The sequence below is a fragment of the Salvelinus fontinalis genome, chromosome 41 (assembly GCF_029448725.1).
Source record: "Salvelinus fontinalis isolate EN_2023a chromosome 41, ASM2944872v1, whole genome shotgun sequence".
Lineage (NCBI taxonomy): Eukaryota > Metazoa > Chordata > Actinopteri > Salmoniformes > Salmonidae > Salvelinus > Salvelinus fontinalis.
In genome coordinates, this window is record NC_074705.1 from 10,817,813 (window position 1) to 10,841,520 (window position 23,708).

At 46.4% G+C, this 23,708-nt stretch overlaps 1 protein-coding gene across 3 annotated transcripts in view; it reads right to left on the reverse strand.

The window, feature by feature from the left end:
* Nucleotides 1-1,032: 1,032 nt before the first annotated feature.
* LOC129840358 (FERM and PDZ domain-containing protein 4-like) overlaps nt 1,033-23,708 on the reverse strand; it is a 57,316-nt gene continuing 34,640 nt past the window's right edge. For 2 of the 3 annotated variants that reach the window (XM_055908170.1, XM_055908171.1), the window contains exons 3-16: nt 22,124-22,287; nt 18,029-18,131; nt 17,082-17,127; nt 16,852-16,956; nt 13,634-13,741; nt 13,273-13,404; nt 9,788-9,907; nt 9,264-9,400; nt 8,858-8,984; nt 8,543-8,632; nt 8,112-8,294; nt 7,505-7,640; nt 6,345-7,388; nt 1,033-6,076 (exon numbers count right to left, since the gene is read on the reverse strand). In XM_055908170.1, coding sequence (XP_055764145.1) covers nt 2,736-6,076; nt 6,345-7,388; nt 7,505-7,640; nt 8,112-8,294; nt 8,543-8,632; nt 8,858-8,984; nt 9,264-9,400; nt 9,788-9,907; nt 13,273-13,404; nt 13,634-13,741; nt 16,852-16,956; nt 17,082-17,127; nt 18,029-18,131; nt 22,124-22,287 — 5,836 coding nt within the window. In that variant the 3' untranslated portion in view covers nt 1,033-2,735. The remainder of the gene's footprint in view (nt 6,077-6,344; nt 7,389-7,504; nt 7,641-8,111; nt 8,295-8,542; nt 8,633-8,857; nt 8,985-9,263; nt 9,401-9,787; nt 9,908-13,272; nt 13,405-13,633; nt 13,742-16,851; nt 16,957-17,081; nt 17,128-18,028; nt 18,132-22,123; nt 22,288-23,708) is intronic. The other variant, XM_055908172.1, reaches the window with a different exon arrangement.

Genomic DNA, 23,708 nt, shown 5'->3' on the forward strand with positions numbered 1-23,708 from the left:
ATCCCACCAAAACAGGCTGACATTTCAGTCAGTGTTTTCAAACAGCTTTTACACTAATAGGGCATTATCCTAATTTCTAAAAATTCACAGTATTATTCCAACCTCATACTGTGGAAATATATATAAAACCGGAAAATTGAAATGTTGACTGCACTGTGCCTTCAAAAAAAAACAATGTATTTGCTTGTCCTGCCACACATACATCAGGCCTACTATGACTGACTAACGCCTCAATCACACGGACAGCGCCATTGCATTTTGGTACACCAGAAGTACATTCATGTCCAATGTAATGCTGCATTTGCCTTGCAGCATTGCGTTGCAGAGGCATTTGCAGTGCGTTCTGTGTGGTGCATACGTTGGATTTATCGAACGTATGTGTCAAACTGTATGCGTAGACAGCTTGACAGACATGGTAGCAGAAGGTGAATGTTGAACTTTTGTTGCACACATATCCAGATGATGCTGCATACTATTTTGAGCAATGACACTATTGGTGTGATCAAGGCATAATAGTTACATGTACTGTTGGTTTGAAAAGCACATTGGCCAGAGATTCAGAAAGGAATGGTCTCTTACAGATTGTGGTTTTTCAAAATGTCCTCACAGTCTCCACCCTTTACCCTTTAAGGCCTTTGGATCTGTGTGTTTTAACTTGATTTAACTCTGAGAGAGATTGATACCTCAAGTGCTTCTTTTATCCACACACAGAAACCTTTGTCAACGCCTTGGTGATACCTCTTACTATGCTCACATGAGAAGCATCACGCTAGGAAAGAAGGGCCTCCTGTTCACTTGAAATGAATAGATGGTTTAATGTCCAAATGAGTAAGATGTAATTTGGAATTAAACATTTTCATGTTCAAAATGGCATTAGCATTTTTGTGTAGATAGAGAAAGCTACTAGGCCTAGATTGTAGAAAAACGAGGCAGTGCACAAGTTAATATGTTTTTTTTACTGAATGGAGTTCTTCTACAAGATATTAGTGGAGCAAATTAAATAGCAAGTGAAGACACACCATGACCCTCAGATATGTAAAACATTTTAATGGGTCAGAGAAGCTGAAAAAATATTGAGTGGATTTTTATGTTTGGAGAAATAAAATGTAATCTGATACATACAGTTGAAGTCGGAAGTTTACATACACCTTAGCCCAATACATTTACACTCAGTTTTTCACAATTCCTGACATTTAATCCCAGTAAAAATGATCACCACTTTATTTTAAGAATGTGAAATGTCAGAATAATAGTAGAGAGAATCATTTATTTCAGCTTTTTTTCTTTCATCACATTCCCAGTGGGTCAGAAGTTTACATACACTCCATTAGTATTTGGTAGCATTGCCTTTAACTTGGGTCAAACGTTTCAGGTAGCCTTCCACAAGTTTCCCACAATAAGTTGGATGAATTTTGGCCCATTCCTCCTGACAGAGCTTGTGTAACTGAATCAGGTTTGTAGGCCTCCTTGCTCGCACACACTTTTTCAGATCAGCCCACCATTTTTTTATAGGATTGAGGACAGGACTTTGTTGTCCTTAAGACATTTTGCCACAACATTGGAAGTTTGCTTGGGGTCATTTGGGAGACCCATTTGCAACCAAGCTTTAACATCCTGACTGATGTCTTTAGATGTTGCTTCAATATATCCACATAACTTTCCATCCTCATGACGTCATCTATTTTGTGAAGTGCACCAGTCCCTCCTGCAGCAAAGCAACCACACAACATGATGCTGCCACCCCCGTGCTTGTTTGGAAATTGCTCCCAAGGATGAACCAGACTGTTTTCTGAGGTCTTGGCTGATTTATTTTGATTTTCCCATGATGTCAAGCAAAGAGGCACTGAGTTTGAAGGTAGGCCTTGAAATACATCCACAGGTACACCTCCAATTGACTAAATTATGTCAATTAGCCTATCAGAAGCTTCTAAAACAATGACATAATTTTCTGGAATTTTCCAAGCAGGCACAGTCAACTTAGTGTATGTAAACTTCTGACCCACTGGAACTGTGATACAGTGAATTATAAGTGAAATAATCTGTCGGTAAATAATTGTTGGAAAAATTACTTGTGTCATGCACAAAGTAGATGTCCTAACTGACTTGCCAAAACTATAGTTTGTTAACAAGAAATTTGTGGAGTGGTTGAAAAACGAGTTAATGACACCAACCTAAGTGTATGTAAACTTCCGACTTCAACTGTAGATGTTGAAGGACACCACTGAGTCCAGAGAGGATCATATTAAAATGCATACAATGAAAGAACTTTAAAAAATGATTAAACGTTACACACTGCCTGATCGACTTAAAAGCGCTTTAATAAGATACTTGCTTACATATTTTATGTCTTTTCATTATAATTTTATGCCCTCTGTATTTGTTTAAAATAACATGTCAAAATAATTTTGAAATTACACTAAGAAGTTTTAAATGCAGTGCAATTTCAGTGCTATGGTACATCAATCCTCTCCACATTGCAACCTATAACTGCATCGTCAATATCACATTAAAGAGTACATGTCTTCCCAATTACCTCTCAAAATGTCTTTAGTAATTTATATATTCATATAGTGTATCATATGTACTGTATGTACATTATATACATGGAAATTAAATTGTACACAGGAAGAAGGGTGTCTATAATAACATCAGTTCTTATTACAAAGGTCTGGACTTGTATGGCTTTGTATAATGTACATAACACTAAAAGACGGTGCCGCCGGCTGGGCGTCCTACTACTTGCTAAGCAGCGTTTTGAGGGAGCGGGTGAGTGCGTTGGCGATGGCTGACATGGTGCTGGAATGGCGGACCAGGGCATTGACGCTGTGGTCGCTGGGCGCTCCGATGGACGCCACCTCGGCTGCGCGCAGCAGGCAGATGTAGTTCATGACCAGCTCGTCCACCTTGGCCACCACCTCCCTCTGCTGTTGGGCGGCTGATGCCCCCAAGCCCCTCACCAGGCACATGCAGGCCTCAGACAGACAGCACAGCACCTGGAAACTGCAGGTGATGGCCAGCAGCATCTCCTCTGGGCTGCCGTGGGCCTGGGCCATCCTGCGACATGCTCTCCCCAGCTCTTTAGACTCGATGGATAGTAGCTGCTTGTATTGGGACAGGTCTGCTGTGATCTGTGGCACCTGGCCGCTGCGGTCCCCCCTGCCTACGCTTGAGCGCACTAGGGCGATGAGCTCGCTGGCGTCGCGGTGTACGTCCGAGAAGCCAACGGGGAAGATGTACATGCGGTCTTTGAGTGTGTTGATGCGCGACAGCCGGTCGCTGAAGCTCATGTTGGTCAGGACCTCGCTGTAGAGCTGGTCGCCTGCTGCGTCCGTGGCCGGGCCGTAGATAGACGCTGCTTCCTCCATTTCCCCGCCACGGCAGCGCCTCGACCTCTCGCCCCTCTCGTCCCTCTCGTCCCCCTCTACCTCATCCTCCTCCGCTTGGCTCTTCCTCTTGAAGAAGCAGTAGCTGAAGGGCCCGTGGCACCTCCAGGGGCTGCCCGAGTCCAGCTTCTGCGAGCCCTTCATGTGCTTGGTGTCCTTCTGCAGGGGGAACATCACTGAGGCCCTCCGGCTGTCTCTGCCCCCAGCCGACCAGCAGGTGGACGCTACCGAGCCCTGTGAGTAGCTCTTCGACAGCCTCTTCCTTGTCGGTCTCCTTTGTAGTTTGGGGTCAACTTGTCCTTGCTGCTGCTGGCACTTGGTTCTGCCTTTGTCAAAGAGCACCTCCACACTCCCGGAGCCCGCAGTTACATTACTGGTGCTCCGCCTGAGCTCCCTGCCCCGCTGCAGGCTGTTGGTGCTGGGCTCCCTGCTCAGGTGGAGGCTGTTGGTGCTGGGCTCCCTGCCCAGGTGGAGGCTGTTCATACTGGAGTCCCTGCCCCGCTGGAGGCTGTTCATATTGGGCTCGCACTGGTGGTGGAGGCTGGCTGTGACTGACTGGATGTGGTTTTGTCTGTATGTGACGGTGGACTCCTGCTTTGGCACAGTGGAGTTGTGGGTGCTCATGTTGGCTGGTAGGGGAGGTGGTGGAGGTGGTGGAGGAGGAGGAGGTGGAGCTGTGGCACAGGCTCTGGCCTGCTTAGTGAAAGCGGATGGGTGATCTCCTGCTTCCGCTCCCAGTGACGTCCCCAGCTGCTCTGTGCGAGCTACACTAGGGGCAGTAGAGAAACAGAGAGAATCGTTAAGAGCCTGTTGGACGGCATGCTTTGTCCTGCAGTCAGACCTGAGCCAGTCCTCTGGGCCACAGATGCTGGCACCGCTTTGGGACATCACACTCCGTGCTCTGGAGGGGGGCCTGTGGACATTGCCCCCACCCCCTCCATGGATGCTGTCCCTCAGGGACAGGAACCGCTCGACCTCAGGGTCGATGGCGCCCCTCTCTAACTCACTCTCAAGGCCCGAAAAGGAGCTCCTCCTCTCTGTGCCACTGGGCCTTACTTCAAGACTGTCAGCGGGTTTCTGAGCATGCAAGTCAGGATTGCTCTTCAATTTAGTGGGCAGCGTGGCGGAGTGATACGGTCGGGAGCCTTTGTCACCCCGTGAGGTGGCTGCATTGGGGTTCACTAGACTCGGGCTGAGGAAGGGTGAGGAGGATGAGGAGGGCATGCAGGGATAGCGGTGAATGGTGTTCCCTTTACTCCTAACCATCTCTATCAGTTGGGGATTACTGGTAATATATCTCCTAGTGTCCTTCCTGACTCCCCCTCCCAAGCCTGCACTGTGCAACCTGCCTCCCTGGTGCATCTGGCTCACTGTCAGGTAGTTAATGAGCTGCCTATAGGACTCATTCCCTTCCTTGGGGTTAGCACCCCTTACACAGGCTGTCTTGGCATGCAGATCATTTTGAAGGTTACTCCTTCTAGCTGTACTACCTGTGGTTTCTTTCATCTTGGCCGACCGGAGGGAACCCTCTCTGCTGGTGTCTGACCCAGGAGGGTGTATGTTGGGCAGCATCTTCCGCAGGAGTGTGGGGTCTGCTTGGGGGTGGAAGTCCCTGCCCCCAGGGATCTGTCCCAGGGTGCCGTGGGGAGCCTTGTCCTCGTAGGTGAAAACCCTGAGGGACGTGGAAGATTCGGAGAGTGGATGGTGGTTGCCGTCAGGGGCACAGAGGGGCGAATCCGTTGGGGTGCCACAGGCGCTGCTCCCCGTGCTGCAGCCCGCGTCCAGTGATGAGCACTGGGAGCCCTGCAGGGAGATGTGGGCCTCGCTCTGAAGGGACGAGATCCGTTTGGCTAGGTGGTACTCACACAGCCGGGCAACCCCTTGCCTCACTTGCTGCAGCTGCTCCCCTGGGGCATCTCCCTGTCCACCGGGGGGGTCCCGGGGCTTCTTGGTAGGGGAGGAGGGGAAGGGACCTGCCGCTCCCCCCAGGTACTCTTCCTCCTGGCCTCCCATCGCCCCAGTGTCCCCCCTTGCAGCCTCCCCAAGTTCCTCCTCAGGCTCTGTCTGCTCAGGGTGTGGGGGAGGGGGGCACGGCAGCCTGTGGTGACTGCTCGGCAGGCTGTTCACCGCCAGGTTCTCCGCCATGATGGAGATGGAATTCTCTGGTAGAGGAAGAGGCGGCCTTCTCTGCAACCTCTCGCAGAACGAGGTACGCTCCACATCCAGCTGGCTCCCCCTGTGGCCGTCTCTGGTACTGAACGTGTTGAACTTCCCGTTGGTGTCGGCCAACTTTTTTAGCCTTTTCCCTCCAACAACCACGGAGTTGGGTCGCTTGCTGAAGCCGGAAGAGAGGTTAGTCAGAGAATCAGTGGTTTCTGGATCCAGCTCTATGCCATCTGGATGGAGGGTCTGTTTAGGGAGCGTGGTGGACAACTGCGGCCCGCCGTCTCGATGGTGGGAGGGGCTGTGGGCTTTCTTTTGGGTGGCCACTCTGGGCGAGACAGGGAAGTCTGTCTTTTCCTCCGTCAGAGGCTGGTAGCCCTCGGAGGTGGCGATAAGGAGGCGCCTGTGGTTCTCGTGGATGAGTTTGTGGGCGGCGGCCTGCTCCATGGTCTCGGTCATCTCTGAGGAGTTGGTCTCGTTGCCTGAGTCAGAGGAAGACTCAGGACTGAAAGCTCGAGACATATGCACACCTATGTGAGCCAGAGAGAAGAAAAATATATATAATTTGAGCTTCTTTCAACCTTATCTACATAAAAGTAATATAATTCTATTATATCACTTTAAACAAAGTTCAACATATAGTTTGAAGACATCCTAATTTGGGCCAGGTCTGATCACAAAGCACAACAGTGAACAATGAAAAACCAAAACTAGAGCGAGGCCATGACACTGTATGCACAACAGCTGTAAGCTTTAAACTATAAGTGATGTTGGCATAATTATGGTAGTACTAAAGACCTGGGTTACTGTTGGGCTGTGGTCGCTGTGGGCGTGGTGGGTGTGGCCTCTCCTCGGACACGGTCAGGGCTTCCAGTGCCTGCAGGGTTGTCACCATGGCATCCTCCAGCCTCCTTTCCCCGCCGCTCCCCTCGCCATGCGACCCCGTGGGGACAGCGTCGATCAGCGACACGGGCATGTCATCGTTGTCGGCAGTGGCCAAAGGGCGACCCTCGGGGCTCTCCTCATCAGAACTGTCTCTGAACCCCGGGGGCGGGGCGGCAATGGCGAGATTTAGCGAATGGAGGACGCCGTCAGTATCATCATCGTCGTCATCGCCCCCCTCGGGGGGAGGAAGTGAGGTCAGGTCGATGATGTCATCGCTGGAGCCCGAGAGGGTGAGGAACGTGGCTTTGCTTGCCGCCGTCGTGCCGCCCCCTCCACCTCTGCCGCCATCCTCCCCCCCTCCCCCTCCGGTAGAGTCTTCCTCACAGCTGGCGTCGTCCTCATCCTCGGCGTCATCCGTGGTGTCTGCATAACAAAGGTCCCTTAGCAACGGTTCCTCCACCAGCTCCTCACCGATGTTGCTGTAGACCACATGCGAACTGCCGTCGGCGAACTGGAAGGGCACAGGCACCTGGGTCCTGAAGTCCCCTGTGTTGTTGATGTTGTGCAAGTAGGCTATGGGCCTGTTCTCGGGCACCTCGGGACTCTCATCCATCAGGCGCTCGTAGCCTAAGTTCTTGGGGTTCACAGTGTTGAAAGGGGGGTCTCCGAAGATGAAGGAGACCTTGGAGCTCCGGGGGGAGTCATGGGGTTTGTTTCTGGCGGGGGGGAGAGGTGGGGGCTGGGGACTCCTCCGCCCCTCCGATGGCCTCTCGTTCTGCTGCAGGGTTAGGGTATGGTGTTGGGGCTCGGGGACGTAGGGAGAGATGTTGTTCTCTCTCCCTCCATTGTTAGAGAAGTCCATGTCATTGCTGTAACGCTCGTCCTGGCCGGCAGCATTGGGGTTCTCACAGTTGCCTAACGAAGTGCTGTACGGCCACTCCAGAAGATTGTCCTGATCTGTTGTTTAATAGAAGAACTCACTTCAACAATTTGACAAAATACTGGATATAATAGACATTTAAACAGAAGCGCACACATGCACACACACACCGCATAGTACTAGGTTAACGAACCCATTTCTTCAGCAATGCTGTTGCAGTGGGCCATGTTGAAGATAGATCTCCTAGAGTCCACTAGGAGTCGATAGTACCCTGCTGTCAGACACGCCAGGTTCATGGCATCACTAGACTCCATTATCAACGTGATGGGCTTCAGATCAAACATAAAGAAAGAAAAACATTACAGAACACAAGGATGTGGTCTTGCAAGAATAGCATTTATGTACAAACTGTTTTTTCTACTTATTAGCAAGCTAATATTGACCAGGGCATGATGCCTTGGGGTATCTGTAGATTTTTAGGGAAAGGGGATACCTAGTCATTTGCGCAACTAATATGCATTCAACCAAAATGTTTATTCCGTATTCAACCCAACCCCCTTGAATCAGAGAGGTTTGGGGGGCTGCCTTAATCGACGTCATCGGCGACCAGTTGTTGTTGAGGGTTAACTGCCTTGCTCAAAGGCAGAACAGCAGATTTTCCCACCTTGCCGGCTCAGGATTTGAATGAGCGACCTTTCGGTTACTGGTCCAATGCGCTTAACTGCTAGTCTATCTGCCGTCCAAGCCTCAAGCCACTCACTTAACTGCGTCAACTCGACACCTCAGGCACCACTCCTTACCCTGACATCCATGACGTGTAGCTCCACGCGGACGTTGATATCATCCTCTGTGAGGATCTCGATGCGGTTCACGTGGCTGAAGTCTGCCAGCAGGGCCATCAGGTTGGTCTTGGTGTTGATCACGTGACTGATGCCGTACCTGGGCCCCACTAGCAAGGTCACCTCTGTCTGCTTCTCCCCTTGCTGTGAGGGTGTATGTTGGGGGTGAGGGTGTGTGTGTATGTGTGTGTGTTGGGGTTGAATAAGGGTGTGTGTATGTGTGTGTGTGTGTTGGGGTTGAATAGGGGTGTGTATGTGTATGTGTGTGTGAGAGAGAGTGTGTAAAAAAGAGAAGGCAGGATTTGGATTTGGAACAATATCTACATGGATACGGATTGTTTTTCTATTTGACAAATGACTGAAATAGGGAAAGCTACAACTAGAGGTCTTACCAAAAGTATGGATTTGAACACTCTCCCTCCATACAACCTCAGGTCACTGAGATACTTCAAGTAGTGCACCTTTGCCTGCAACGCAGTCAACTGCAGAGGAAAAAAAGCCAAAGGAAAATATCTTGGGGTTAACAAAAATACACTAACTGTTTATAGGTTTGACTGTATCTCTGTCTCAAATACACAACTGACATCATCATTGACGATGAAGGGAAAACAAGAAAGCAAACAGACAGCTACACTCCTCTAGAGGGCAGCTCTGCTAAGCATACGAGAGAGAGAGAGAGAGATGCGACGATGGAATCCGTACTGTACCTTTTTTCCTGGAGGCACTAGGTTCTGATTGGTTTTGAGGATGTGCGTCAGTGCTTTCTTGATGTTCTTCTCCTTCATGCTGGTCATCACTGCTGGTGGGATGAAAAGGGCCAGACCCCACTCCTTCCTGGATATTAAGAAGGCATTTGATATTCAAGGGCGTGGAAATAATGCAAATTAGTGTTCACCAAGTTCACCTAATGGTTAGAGCATTGGACTAGTAACCGAAAGGTTGCAAGATCGAATCCCCCTCCCTGACAAGGTATAAATCAGTCGTTCTGCCCCTGAACAAGGCAGTTAACCCACTGTTCCTAGGCCGTCATTGAAAATAAGAATTTGTTCTTTAACTGACTTGCCTAGTTAAATAAAGGTAAAATAAAAAATAACAGTAAGGAGCTGAACTTACTGGATATATTTGAGCGAGACCTTCTGCGTCTGCCTGGTCGTCATAGTGAGGACGTACATCTGCAGAGCGGCCAATCGGAGCGCGGCGTCGTACTTCAGCTCCGAGCCAAAGCGCTCCAGAACCACATCGTTACAGCTCTACAGAATACCAGGAGGGACAGTTAGATCCAGTGGACTCATATCCATTCAAAATAGATGCATTTTGTTCTATTTACGAGTTGAGGAAGGACAAGCTAGAAACCGGCATTGTTGTCAGTAACATAGAAGCAATATTGCTTTGAATAATCAATCCCAAGAGAACAGAAAATATTATGAAGTTCTGAATGAGCCTAAAACCTTGGACAACCAACCAATTTTGGATGGGAACCTTGAACTTGATATGCATGTACAGAAAATTGATCAAAAGGCCATTATTGACAAGCTAAAGTCTCAATGCTTGTTAGACAAGTTCACCTGAGAATACAGGAGTGCGGTCTTGTGTTATGCTCCACTATGATTGGGCCAGGTCTCCTGTGGTGCGCTCACCTGAACGTAGAGGTATTCAAATGCCACGGCATCCCGTCTGAGCAGATCCACAGGGTCCTTGGGGACAAAGCTGATTCTGAAGAAACATTTCATCTTATCAGACCCCGGCCTCTGTGTCACCTGAAACGAAAAAGAGGACGAGAGGATGTGAGAAAGGAGGGGGAGGAATTGAGAAAGTGTTAAAGAAAAAATATTAAAGTGTTTTACTGCACTGTAAATGTATACTGATGTGAAAGAGATAGACACATAAAAACGGAAAACATTAAACGCAAGATCCGTCAAGGTGCTAGGTCAAACTTCATAAAATGGTCAGGTAAATTCATTCCCGAGGACATAATGAGATGGTAAGGTCAGTGCTAAGGACAGGGTGAGTCATTGTTGCAAATACAAGTCAGGCAAATTTACATCCATTGGACAGGTTCTTGGCCTCTGTCAAGGGACAGGAATTCATTAAGACACGCAGAGGGAGATACAGTGTACTGTAAGTGCTACACTGGTCAGTAGTTTGCCCTCGTTCCCTATTTCCTTCACAGGTACACTCTTAGAAAAAAAGGGTTCCAAAAGGGTGCTCCGACTGGCCCCGTTAGAAAACCCATTTTGGTTCCAGGTAGAACCGTTTTAAGTTCTTCGTAGACAGCGCCTTTTTTTTCTAAGAGTAACGTCTTGAGCATTGAGCTTACAGATTTCAGCCCCTTACAAGAATCATAACAAAACCTATTACATAACTCTTTTCATCCTTGAAAAGAATAATACTTTGTTATTCGTCAGTTGTTCCCATTATTGCTTACCATCCCAGGGCTGTCTATGCAGGATGATGGTGATGCATATTAAAATAATCCTCACTATGATCGCAGTACACTCTCATTAAAACATTGAAAGCAGAGGCGCCCTGATGTGCCGGACTTGATAAATCATGCTGTGTTCTTGAGTCGCTCTATGAATACTGAGCAGGAAGTGTTTGTGTATGTCCCAAATGGCACCCTATTCCCCAGTGCACTACATTTGTCCAGCGCTCTATGGGACGCTCTATTGGCCCTGGTCAAAAGTAGTGACCTATAAAAGGGAATAGGGTGCCATTTGCGATGTGTACTTTGTCTGTTTCAGCTCGAAGCTTGAAGTGTGATTGTGGGGTAGTGCTGGAACAGAATTGCCTCTTATCTATAGGCTACTAAGTGAAGAGGCCGAGGTGGGAGTGCGTTTAGGAAGCAGAATGGGATCACTAGGGGGACTCTGGGCCAGCAACAGATGAATGACTTTCATTCTCTCTTCTCTCTGGGACGTTGATAACCTGGACCTGTAGCTATAGATATCTATTTTGCTAATTGAATCGATCCCCTCTACCACACGGAACCCCACTAATCTACCGACGGAAACGAACGAGCTGACAAAAAAAAAATAATAATAATAAAAAAAAAAAACAGACCTCCATCCTATGTTATCTTGCTACCGATAGCCAGCTACCCGGCCAGCTGTCTGGATCGCCGTGACCCCAACCAACCTCTACTCACTGGACCCTTATGATCACTCGATTAAGCATGCCTCTCCTTAATGTAAATATGCCTTGTCCATTGCTGTTCTGGTTAGTGTTTATTGGCTTATTTCACTGTAGAGCCTCTAGCCCTGCTCACTATATATCCAACCTTTCAGTTCCACCACCCACATATGCGATGACATCACCTGGTTTCAATGATGTTTCTAGAGACAATATCTCTCTCATCATCACTCATTACCTAGGTTTACCTCCACCGTATTCACATCCTACCATACCTTTGTCTGTACATTATTCCTTGAAGCTATTTTATCGCCCCCAGAAACTTCCTTTTACTCTCTGTTCTAGACAACCAATTCTCATAGCTTTTAGCCGTACCCTTATCCTACTCCTCCTCTGTTCCTCTGGTGATGTAGAGGTGAATCCAGGCCCTGCAGTACCTAGCTCCACTCCTATTCCCCAGGCGCTCTCTTTTGATGACTTCTGTAACCGTAATAGCCTTGGTTTCATGCATGTTAACATTAGAAGCCTCCTCCCTAAGTTTGTTTTGTTCACTGCTTTAGCACACTCTGCCAACCCAGATGTTTTAGCCGTGTCTGAATCCTGGCTTAGGAAGACCACCAAAAATTCTGACATTTTCATCCCTAACTACAAGATTTTCAGACAAGATAGAACGGCCAAAGGGGGCGGTGTTGCAATCTACTGCAAGGATTGCCTGCAGAGTTCTGTTTTACTATCCAGGTCTGTTCCCAAACAATTTGAACTTCTACTTTTAAAAATCCACCTCTCTAAAAACAAGTCTCTCACTGTTGCCGCCTGCTATAGACCACCCTCTGCCCCCAGCTGTGCTCTGGACACCATATGTGAACTGATTGCCCCCCATCTATCTTCAGAGCTTGTGCTGCTAGGCGACCTAAATTGGAACATTTAAGCTGTCGAGTCTGCCGATGAGGATGTGGTGCCCCATATACTACCCACCACTGCGACCTGTACGCTCTCGTTGGCTGGCCCTCGCTTCACACTCGTCGCCAAACCCACTGGCTCCAGGTCATCTACAAGACCCTGCTAGGTAAAGTCCCCCCTTATCTCAGCTCGCTGGTCACCATAGCAACGCCCAACCGTAGCACGCGCTCCAGCAGGTATATCTCTCTGGTCACCCCCAAAACCAATTCTTCCTTTGGCCGCCTCTCCTTCCAGTTCTCTGCTGCCAATGACTGGAGCGAACTACAAAAATCTCTGAAACTGGAAACACTTATCTCCCTCACTAGCTTTAAGCACCAGCTGTCAAAGCAGCTCATAGATTACTGCACCTGTACATAGCCCATCTATAATTTAGCCCAAACAACTACCTCTTTACCTACTGTATTTATTTATTTTGCTCCTTTGCACCCCATTATTTCTATCTCTACTTTGCACCTTCTTCCACTGCAAACCAACCATTCCAGTGTTTTTTTACTTGCTATATTGTATTTACTTCGCCACCATGGCCTTTTTTATATTTTTATTTATTATTATATTTTATTTGCCTTCACCTCCCTTATCTCACCTCACTTGCTCACATTGTATATAGACTTATTTTTCACTGTATTATTGACTCATGTTTGTTCTACTCCATGTGTAACTATGTGTTGTTGTATGTGTCGAACTGCTTTGCTTTATCTTGGCCAGGTCGCAATTGTAAATGAGAACGTGTTCTCAATTTACCTACCTGGTTAAATAAAGGTGAAATAAATAAATAAAATAGGACTTATGGCAGAAAGCAGAAGCTCCATTTGCTTCTTGTTAGATGAAATGCATAAGTGTACACTGCAAAGCACTAGTAAAAAGGGCTTTATAAATTGATTGGTTGATTGAGTCATTGATTGATCTCTGTCATGAATTGCCCTCTTGGCCAGGTATACCTTACATAAGAGGTCGCTTGACCTCAATGGGACTTCATGGATAAGTAAAGGTCAAACCAATTACTTAGCGTTAGCATGCCTACAGTAATTCCTACCTGAGTTAGCTTCTCCTGTTCATGCAACAGTAGGAGCTTGCTGCCCGATCCCTCCGTCCGCTGTTCCAGCATCAGGGAGAAGTGCTCAATGCACTTGATGGACAGCTTCTCTTGTAGGGTCATGATAACATCCTATCACACCATAACCAAAGGTCAATTTCAATGTCCTAATACCAAATGATACATGTTTTATTTGTATTCTCGTTTTCTGCCCCTGTGTAGGTACGATGGTTAGAATGCAATTTGCATTTCAAGTCAAGGTTGAGTCCACACGCCGCATTCCATTAATTTCCTCCCATTTCACCACAGTAATTATGGAAACAGTACAGCTCCAACCCCCTCCACAAAGTGTCACACACACCTTGATGGATGTGCTGCAGTCGAACCGGAACGACTTGGTCTGCCCGTTCTCCAGGTACACCTTCAGAACGTTCTGCATGAAGAGGAGAGAGTTGTCCTTCACTGTGTTCTGGGTGGAAAGGAGACACAGAAGAATGACATACAAGACACACAGTAGCCAACATGAAGAGAACAGAGTTGTTCTTCACTGCGTTCTAGGTGGAAGCAGGACTTACAAAGGAATGACCTGATATTGCTTGCTAGCATTGTTGAACTGTCTGGATGTAATCAGTTAAACAAGTGTATACCAACACAGAAAGTATTCAGACCCCTTGACTTTTTCCACATTTTGTTACAGCCTTATTCTAAAATGTATTCAATTGTTTTTCCCCCCCTCATCCAGCTACACACAATACCCCATAATAACAATGCAAAAACGTAAAATTTTTTTTTGAACGGAAATATCACATTTACATAAGTATTCAGACCCTTTACTCTGTACTTTGTTGAAGCACCTTTGGCAGTGATTACAGCTTCAACTCTTCTTGGGTATGATGCTACAAGCTACAGGCACACCTGTATTTGGGGAGTTTATCCAATTTTTCTCTGCAGATCCTCTCAAGCTCTGTCAGGTTGGATGGGGAGCATCGCTGCACAGCCATTTTCAAATCTCTCCAGAGATGTTCGATCGGGCTCAAGTTGGGGCTCTGGCTGGGCCACTCAAGGATATTCAGAGACTTGTCCCGAAGCCACTCCTGGCTATGTGCTTAGATTCGTTGCTATGTCTTGGCTATGTACTTAGAGTCGTTGTCCTGTTGGAAGATGAACCTTTGCCCCTGTCTGAGGTCTTGAGCTCTCTGGAGCATGTTTTCATCAAGGATCTCTCTCTGTACGTTGCTCTGTTCATCTTTCCCTCGATCCTGACTAGTCTCCCAGTCCCTGCAGCTGATAAAAATCCCCAAAGCATGATGCTGCCACAAGCACACTTCACCGCAGGGATGGTGCCTGGTTTCCTCCAGATGTGACACTTGGCATTCAGGCCAAATAATTAAATATTGGTTTCATCAGACGTGTGTGCCTTTCCAAATCATGTCCAGTCAATTGAATTTACCACAGGTGGACTCCAAGTTGTAGAAACATCTCAAGGATGATCAATGGAAACAGGATGCACATGAGCTCAATTTCGAGTCTCATAGCAAAGGTTCTGAATACTTATGTAAATAAAGTATATCTGTTTTTATTGTTTAATAAATGTGCAAAAAATTCAACCAGAAAAAACATTTTTTTGTATGAGGTATTGGGTGTAGATTGATAAAGAAAACTTTTTGTTTAATCAATTTTAGAATAAGGCTGTAACGTAACAAAATGTGGAAAAAGTCAAGGGGTGTGAATAGCAATATCCATACTAGCACACCATTTAGAACACATCCCCAATACATCGTTTCCTTTGAAGTGATATGAATAGAGCCTTATTTATTTAAAAAAATACAAAGTAGATACAATTCATGTGAACCAAATATACAGTTGAAGTCGGAAGTTTACATACACCTTAGCCAAATACATTTAAACTCAGTTTCACAATTCCTGACATTTAATCCTAGTAAAAATTCTCTGTCTTAGGTCAGTTAGGATCAACACTTTATTTGAAGAATGTGAAATGTCAGAATAATAGCAGAGAGAATTATTTATTTGAGCTTTATTTCTTTCATCACATTCCCAGTGGGTCAGAAGTTTACATACACTCAGTTAGCATTTGCTAGCATTGCCTTAAATTGTTTAACTTGGGTCAAACGTTTTGGGTAGCCTTCCACAAGCTTCCCACAATAAGTTGGGTGAATTTTGACCCATTCCTCCTGACAGAGCTGGTGTAACTGTGTCAGGTTTGTAGGCCTCCTTCCTCCACACGCCTTTTTTCACACGCCTCCACACGCCTCCACACGCCTTTTCAGTTCTGCCCACAATATTTCTATGGGATTGAGGTCAGGGCTTTGTGATGGCCACTCCAATACCTTGACTTTGTTGTCCTTAAGCCATTTTGCCACAGCTTTGGATGTATGCTTGGGGACATTGTTCATTTGGAAGACCCATTTGCGACCATGCTTTAACTTCCTGACTGATGTCTTGAGATGTTGCTTCAATATATCCACATCATTTCCTTTCCTCATGATGCCATCTATTTTGTGAAGTACACCAGTCCCTCCTGCAGCAAAGCAGTTGGGATGGTGTTCTTCGGCTTGCAAGCCTCCCCCTTTTTCCTCCAAACATAACGATGGTCATTACGGCCAAACAGTTCTATTTTTGTTTCATCAGACCAGAGCACATTTCTCCAAAAAGTACGATCTTTGTCCCCATGTGCAGTTGCAAACCGTATTCTGGCTTTTTTATGGTTGTTTTGGAGCAGTGGCTTCATCCTTGCTGAGCGGCCTTTCAGGTTATGTCAATATAGGACTCATTTTACTGTGGATATAGAAACTTTTGTACCTGCTTCCTCCAGCATCTTCACAAGGTCCCTTGTTGTTGTTCTGGGATTGATTTGCACCTTTCGCACCAAAGTACGTTCATCTCTAGGAGACAGAACGCGTCTCCTTCCTGAGCGGTATGATGGCTGCGTGGTCCCATGGTGTTTATACTTGCATACTATTTTTTGTACAGATGAACGTGGTACCTTCAGGCATTTGGAAATTGCTCCCAAGGATGAACCAGACTTGTGGAGGTCTACAATTTTTTTCTGAGGTCTTGGCTGATTTCTTTTGATTTTTGCATGATGTCAAGCAAAAAGGCACTGAGTTCGAAGGTAAGCCTTGAAATATATCCCCAGGTACACGTCCAATTGACTCAAATCATGTCAACTAGCCTATCAGAAGCTTCTAAAGCCATGACATAATTTTCGGGAATTTTCCAAGCTGTTTAACGGCACAGTCAACTTAGTGTATGTAAACTTCTGACCCACTGGAATTGTGATACAGTGAATTATAAGTGAAATAATCTGTCTGTGAACAATTGTTGGAAAAATTACTTGTGTCATACAGGAAGTAGATTTCCTAACCGACTTGCCAAAACAATAGTTTGTTAACAAGAAATTTGTGGAGTGGTCGAAAAACTAGTTTTAATGACTCCAACCTAAGTGTATGTAAACTTCCGGCTTCAACTGTACACAAATCACTTTTGTCAGTTCAGTTGGTGGTCAAAGGTCAAATGGATAAATTCAACGGTCAACCATGTGACAGGAGGAGAACTTACCGGAACCTGACCGTTAATGATGACCTCTTCTGCGAAGCGCACTTTGACCGGATTGGACTTGAGCTTGGCTTTTTTGGCTGCACTGATGAACGCTGATTTGGGCGACTGAGAACAGAGAGATTTAGCATGGAGGTCAGGATGAAACCAATCCCTGTGTCGGGTGTGCAGCAATCATACATCCTGTTATTACAAACAACATAGCCAACAGTTCAAAAAATAATGATACTCACAGGGTACGGCTGGACAACAGTCAACATAATGGACTCCTTACAGTTTCTGGATGGAGAAAAGAACATTTAATTGACTGATAGTTACAGTGAATGACTTCAATTTAATGGCAACGTAAACAGGAAATCAATGATTTCCAATCCAATGTAATGAACTAAGGGACACGCCTGCACACACAGGCACAGACGCGCACACACGCACACATGCTTGGAGGCACACACACGCATGGACATACATACACACATGCGCGCAGACACATACACACACCATATTCTGGTATCTGGGGGGGATGAGATGTTATTAAAAATGTTCACGTCTCCACAAAGGCAAGAACACAGCCTCACTTCAGACGCTGACATTTATCAATTTCTAATTAAATGTCATGTCTGCTACGTTAGAAAGTATAAATACCCAAGCTTTTGGCTGCGTTTTGTTCAGTAATAATTGGCTCTGAATATGTGAGAGATGCCCAATCAAGTAATGCAGTCACGAAAATGCAATGTTCACTTTTCAGAGTTGAATACATAAACGACCGAAGGCAGACGCTAGCTCAACAACATTCTGTCCCTTCGAGAAAGTCTGATCATCCCTCAGTAATACAACAACTGTCAGCCGTGTTTACACTCTACACATTTCTGAGAGCATAATCACAAAATAAAAACTACAACGTGAAGGACAGGACACAAGATGTTCCCCCATAAGGGCATGGTTTGGATGTGTCCTGGAAAATACAGCCATCAAATCACCAAATACTTTGTAACGTCTCTACTTTGGTAAGGTGACAGAAATAATGGTTTATGAAATTCTTTTCTCAAAAGGAAAAAAGTGCCTGTAAAGTCTGGCGCCTGAAGGGCCATGGGAAATAACAGCTGTTGGCACAACTGGACATAGTTACCCATGCTGAATACCCTAGATAAACAGAGACAATAAGTCAGACAGACAGGGTTACCTGACGAGGTCGATGACTCGTTCCCTGGGCGCTGAGCTGACTGCCTCATCGTTGATCATGATGATCTCATCTCCTGGGATCAGCTTTCCCTCCGAGGGACCTCCTGCAAACACACACACACGCACATGAATGCACAGGCACACACACACATGCACACAGGTTGTCAGGGATTTGTACATACACTTGTCGTAAACAATGCTGATGCACTGAGACGTTTAGGCTCCGTGTTCATGTTATCTTCGGTTCAAATCTGGTTTCAAACATCAGCCCTACCCGCTAACACCAAAGAAAAATGAACTCATTACATTTTTCTCAAAAACTCAGGTTCACTCAATTCCCAGGTGTGACAGTCTCTCTGCGTTCCACTCTCTCCTGTGGAGATTACGAGCTTCTCAGCGGGCGCTGGCAATTGAATCTCTCTCCTTGTGTCGTGGAGGCACAAGACACACGAAGATGGGCCTTTGTTCCCGATGCCTGCACCGATTCTGAAAGCGCTAATTATTTTCCAACAAGAAAGCCTGTTTCCCGTGATAGTGAAGTTCTGAATAAACGGATTGATGGATGACACTGGCTGAGGAGAGGAGACGTGGGGAGAGCGTAGGGGGCTTCAGAAACTCTCGCAACATCTGAATAGAATAGAGAGACGCTGAGAGAGAGTCCCTCTGCCTTACTTAGTCATAGAATGACAACTGTTTTGTGGTCTCAGTCTGTAGTCACACTAAGCTCCGGATGAGCAACGCTCATAACATCGACTGATAATGTTTCATGTGTCCAAGTCTTTCAGTAGATTATTGGGATAAATGAAAACATGGAATACCTAAATGATCGATTGTCCAACATCCTTCATGTAAGCCATCAGTGATTGGTGTTACTCACCGACTAATAATCACTGTACCTCACTAAAATTGTCATATGAGAACAAACTATAATTTGATTGGTGTCACTACATGTCCAATTGCAGTGTGCCATTGTAATTATCACACTAATTGACAGGAAAAGCCACCACTACAGCACTGTGTTTCAGTGAGCTCATATACAACATAGTGGAGATTCAGTTCAAGAGGTAATTGTTCTGTCAAGAATTCATAATTGCTTAGAGGCTGCTATAGGCAAGATACAATCCATGGCAGTGGCTGCCTCATGCATCTATTTAGTCAGGCAGATAGGTGAAATAAAAAATAAAAAATAAAATCTTTATTTAACCAGGTAGGCCAGTTGAGAACAAGTTCTCATTTACAACTGCGACCTGGCCAAGATAAAACAAAGCAGTGCGACACAAACAACAACACAGAGTTACACATGGAATAAACAAACGTACAGTCAATAACACAATAGAAAAAGTCTATATACAGCGTGTGCAAATGGCGTAAGGAGGTAAGACAATAAATAGGCCATAGCAGCGAAGTAATTACAAGTTAGGAAATTAACACTGGAGTGATAGATGTGTAGATGATGATGTGCAAGTAGAAATACTGGTGTGCAAAAGAGCAAAAAAGTAAATAAAAACTATATGGGGATGAGGTAGGTAGTTGGATGGGCTATTTACAGATGGGCTGTGTACAGCTGCAGCGATCGGTAAGCTGCTCAGATAGCCGATGCTTAAAGTTAGTGAGGGAGATATAAGTCTCCAACTTCACGATTTTTGCAATTCGTTACAGTCATTGGCAGCAGAGAACTGGAAGGAAAGGCGGCCAAAGGAGGTGTTGGCTTTGGGGATGACCAGTGAAATATACCTGCTGGAGCGCGTGCTATGGGTGGGTGTTGTTATGGTGACCAGTGAGCTGAGATAAGGCGGAGCTTTACCTAGCAAAGTCTTATAGATGACCTGGAGCCAGTGGGTCTGGCGATGAATATGTAGCGAGAGCCAGCCGACGAGAGCATACAGGTCGCAGTGGTGGGTAGTATATGGGGCTTTGGTGACAAACGGATGGCACTGTGATAGATTGCATCCAGTTTGCTGAGTAGAGTGTTGGAGGCTATTTTGTAAATGACATCCCCGAAGTCGAGGATCGGTAGGATAGTCAGTTTTACGAGGGTATGTTTGGCAGCATGAGTGAAGGAGGCTTTGTTGCGAAATAGGAAGCTGATTCTAGATTTAATTTTGGATCTGAAATGTTTAATATGAGTCTGGAAGGAGAGTTTAGCCAGACACCTCTGTATTTGTAGTTGTCCACATATTCTAAGTCAGAACCGTCCAGAGTAGTGATGCTAGTCGAGCGGGTGCAGGCAGCAATCGGTTGAAAAGCATGCAATTAGTTTTACTTGCGTTTATGAGCAGTTGGAGGCCACGGAAGGAGTGTTGTATGGCATTGCAGCTCGTTTGGAGGTTTGTTAACACAGTGTCCAAAGAAGCGCCAGATGTATACAGAATTGTGTCGTCTGCATAGAGGTGGATCAAGGAATCACCCGCAGCAAGAGAGACATTGTTGATAAATACAGAGAAAAGAGTCGGCCCGAGAATTGAACCCTGTGGCACCCCGATAGAGACTGCCAGAGGTCCGGACAACAGGCCCTCCGATTTGACACACTGAACTATATCTGAGAAGTAGTTGGTGAACCAGGCAAGGCAGTCATTTGAGAAACGAAGGCTGTTGAGTCTGCCAATAAGAATACGGTGATTGACAGAGTTGAAAGCCTTGGCCAGGTCGATGAAGACGGCTGCACAGTACTGCCTTTTATCAATGGCGGTTATGATATCATTTAGCACCTTGAGCGTGGTTGAGGTGCACCAGTGACCAGCTCGGAAACCGGATTGCACAGCGGAGACGGTACGGTGGGATTCGAAATGGTCAGTGATCTGTTTGTTAACTTGGCTTTCGAAGACTTTAGAAAGACAGGGCAAGATGATATAGGTCTGTAACAGTTTGGGTCTAGAGTGTCACCCCCTTTGAAGAGGGGGATGACCGCGGCAGCTTTCCAATCTTTAGGAATCTCGGACGATACGAAAGAGAGGTTGAACAGACTGGTAATAGGGGTTGCAACAATGGCGGCGAATAGTTTTAGAAAGAGAGGTTCCAGATTGTCTAGCCCAGCTTGATTTGTACGGGTCCAGGTTTTGCAGCTCTTTCAGAATATCTGCTATCTGGATTTGGGTGAAGGAGAAGCTGGGGAGGCTTGGGCAAGTAGCTGCGGGGGTGCGGCGCTGTTGGCCGGGGTTGGGGTAGCCAGGAGGAAAGCATGGCCAGCCGTAAAGAAATGCTTATTGAAATTCTCGATTATCGTGGATTTATCGGTGGTGAAAGTGTTTCCTAGCCTCAGTGCACTGGGCAGCTGGGAGGAGGTGCTCTTATTCTCCATGGACTTTACAGTGCCCCAAAACCTTTTGGAGTTAGTGCTACAGGATGCACATTTCTGTTTGAAAAAGCTAGCCTTTGCTTTCCTAACTGACTGTGTGTATTGGTTCCTGACTTCCCTGAAAAGTTGCATATCGCGGGGACTATTCAATGCGCGGGGACTAGATAGATGACATCACACCAGGGCCAGAAGTCTCATTAGAATTAACACGACCCTCATATTCCTTAATAACACTCGATCATGACAATTGTGGTTATTGAATTGTATTGTTGATCAAACAGTGATTATTGATATTCCCCCTAGGCTGATAGAGACGTGACATGTGCTTGGAGCCAAGGACCACTGCTAACAAAGTGCTGAGCGTGAAAAGCCCTATGGCATCAATGTCATACTACAAACATGTGACAACGATTGAACTGCTGTTATTAACCAAAAAAAATACAGACAATGTTACCGACACTTGAAAGGTCGATGGGTAAGCCAGAATTAACCCAAGGATGTAAAGGTATCCATAGCACATACACTAGAATGTAATTTGCATTGACTAAAATATATTTGAACACTTTGTACCAATATCATGTTCAGTAGATTTCTAAACTTCATGTAGGGACATATCTGGATATGATCCCATGAAACAGCTATGGCCCGGTTCTGATGTGAGTGTCATGTATATTGATATGGCTTTAAATTAGAGATCTTCAGGTGAGATCGGTCAGTGATCATTATGGGAGATGTAGGCGGAGGGACATACCAGGAGGGGTCATGGGAGATGTAGGCAATTGGTGGGACGTTGATACATACCAGGCGTGACGGAGCGGACCACCACCGGTTTCTCGCTCCCAGCCACGAAGCCGAACCCCAGGACGGGGTCCCGTCTCATCTCCACTAGCCGGGGGTCAGGGGGCACCAGCTGCACCCCATCCAGACGGTGCACCTCCTCCAGGGAGCTGCTCTGGGACACGTGGCTGAGAGGAAACAGGAACAGGCAACGCATCAGAGACAGACTCAATAAGGCAGCTTCTCAGTTCAAACTGATCCAACAGGAGACGAAAGACACAGGACTCTCCTGACTAGAACAGTGTTTTCCCTACTATTGGGAAGGCGTCACGTCAAACTCTTTTGTTCCCTGCCTAAAAAAAATTGGCTTCAGTCCCAAAACTGAGAGGAACCGGCGAGAGGGTAGTGGGATCAGTTTGGAATTGGGCCCCAGAATATTTCTGTTATTATCTCCAGTAAAATGTTTGATTTATTTTATCTTTATTTATAAGTCAATTAGGAACACATTCATATTTACAACGACAACCTGATTCATAAAAACAATCAGCAGTCTGGCACCCTGCATCTGGGTGGGGTCAGCAGTCTGGCACCCTGTATCTGGGTGGGGTCAGCAGTCTGGAACCCTGCATCTGGGTGGGGTCAGCAGTCTGGCACCCTGCATCTGGGTGGGGTCAGCAGTCTGGCACCCTGCATCTGGGTGGGGTCAGCAGTCTGGCACCCTGCATCTGGGTGGGGTCAGCAGTCTGGCACCCTGCATCGGGTGGGGTCAGCAGTCTGGCACCCTGCATCTGGGTGGGGTCAGCAGTCTGGCACCCTGCATCGGGTGTGGTCAGCAGTCTGGCACCCTGTATCTGGGTGGGGTCAGCAGTCTACAAATAGACACTTCCCACTTAGATAACTCGCACATCTAATTTACACTGTGCTACATAACACTCCTAAACCATCTGACACACTTTCTCACGCACGCACGCACGCACGCACACACGCACGCACACACGCACACACGCACAATGGGTCAAAGGTTGACGTTCACTGTCTGGCATTAGTGATGTGATTGGGTGTGGCATCCTACATTTGTGCTTCTGATGTACCCACTGCACCATATCCACAGTCCACATCCTCCATGTTCATGGTTTTTTGCCCTCTCTTTACCTATTCCAATTGGTTCTGTCCATCCCGCTTCTAAACTAATGTCTATTGGTTCTGTGATAATATGAAGTATCTCTGGGTTATATAATCCATTCCCTCTTTTGGCGTCTCCATTCTCTTTCTGTTCAGGTCCATTTTCTCAGGGCTAGTTTCAATACAGCTTCACTACTTTACTGTGGCTCTCCCTCTCCTAAATCTGTATTCTGGTGAATCGTGTTCAGTCCCGTACCCTAGGTGAGCTACACGCAGGCATATCGATCATGGTTTCATCTCCAAGAGCTGGGCAAATGGTCAGAGTTCAGAGTCCACTGGCATCTGTGCCATGGAAGGTCAAAAGCTGATGTTGCAGCGGATCCACACAGACCGGGACCAGGTCATCCATACATGGGTATACCAAGGGCACAGAAAACACCAGAATGTCTAATATTCCCTGGATATCAAAGGATAATATCAATAGTGT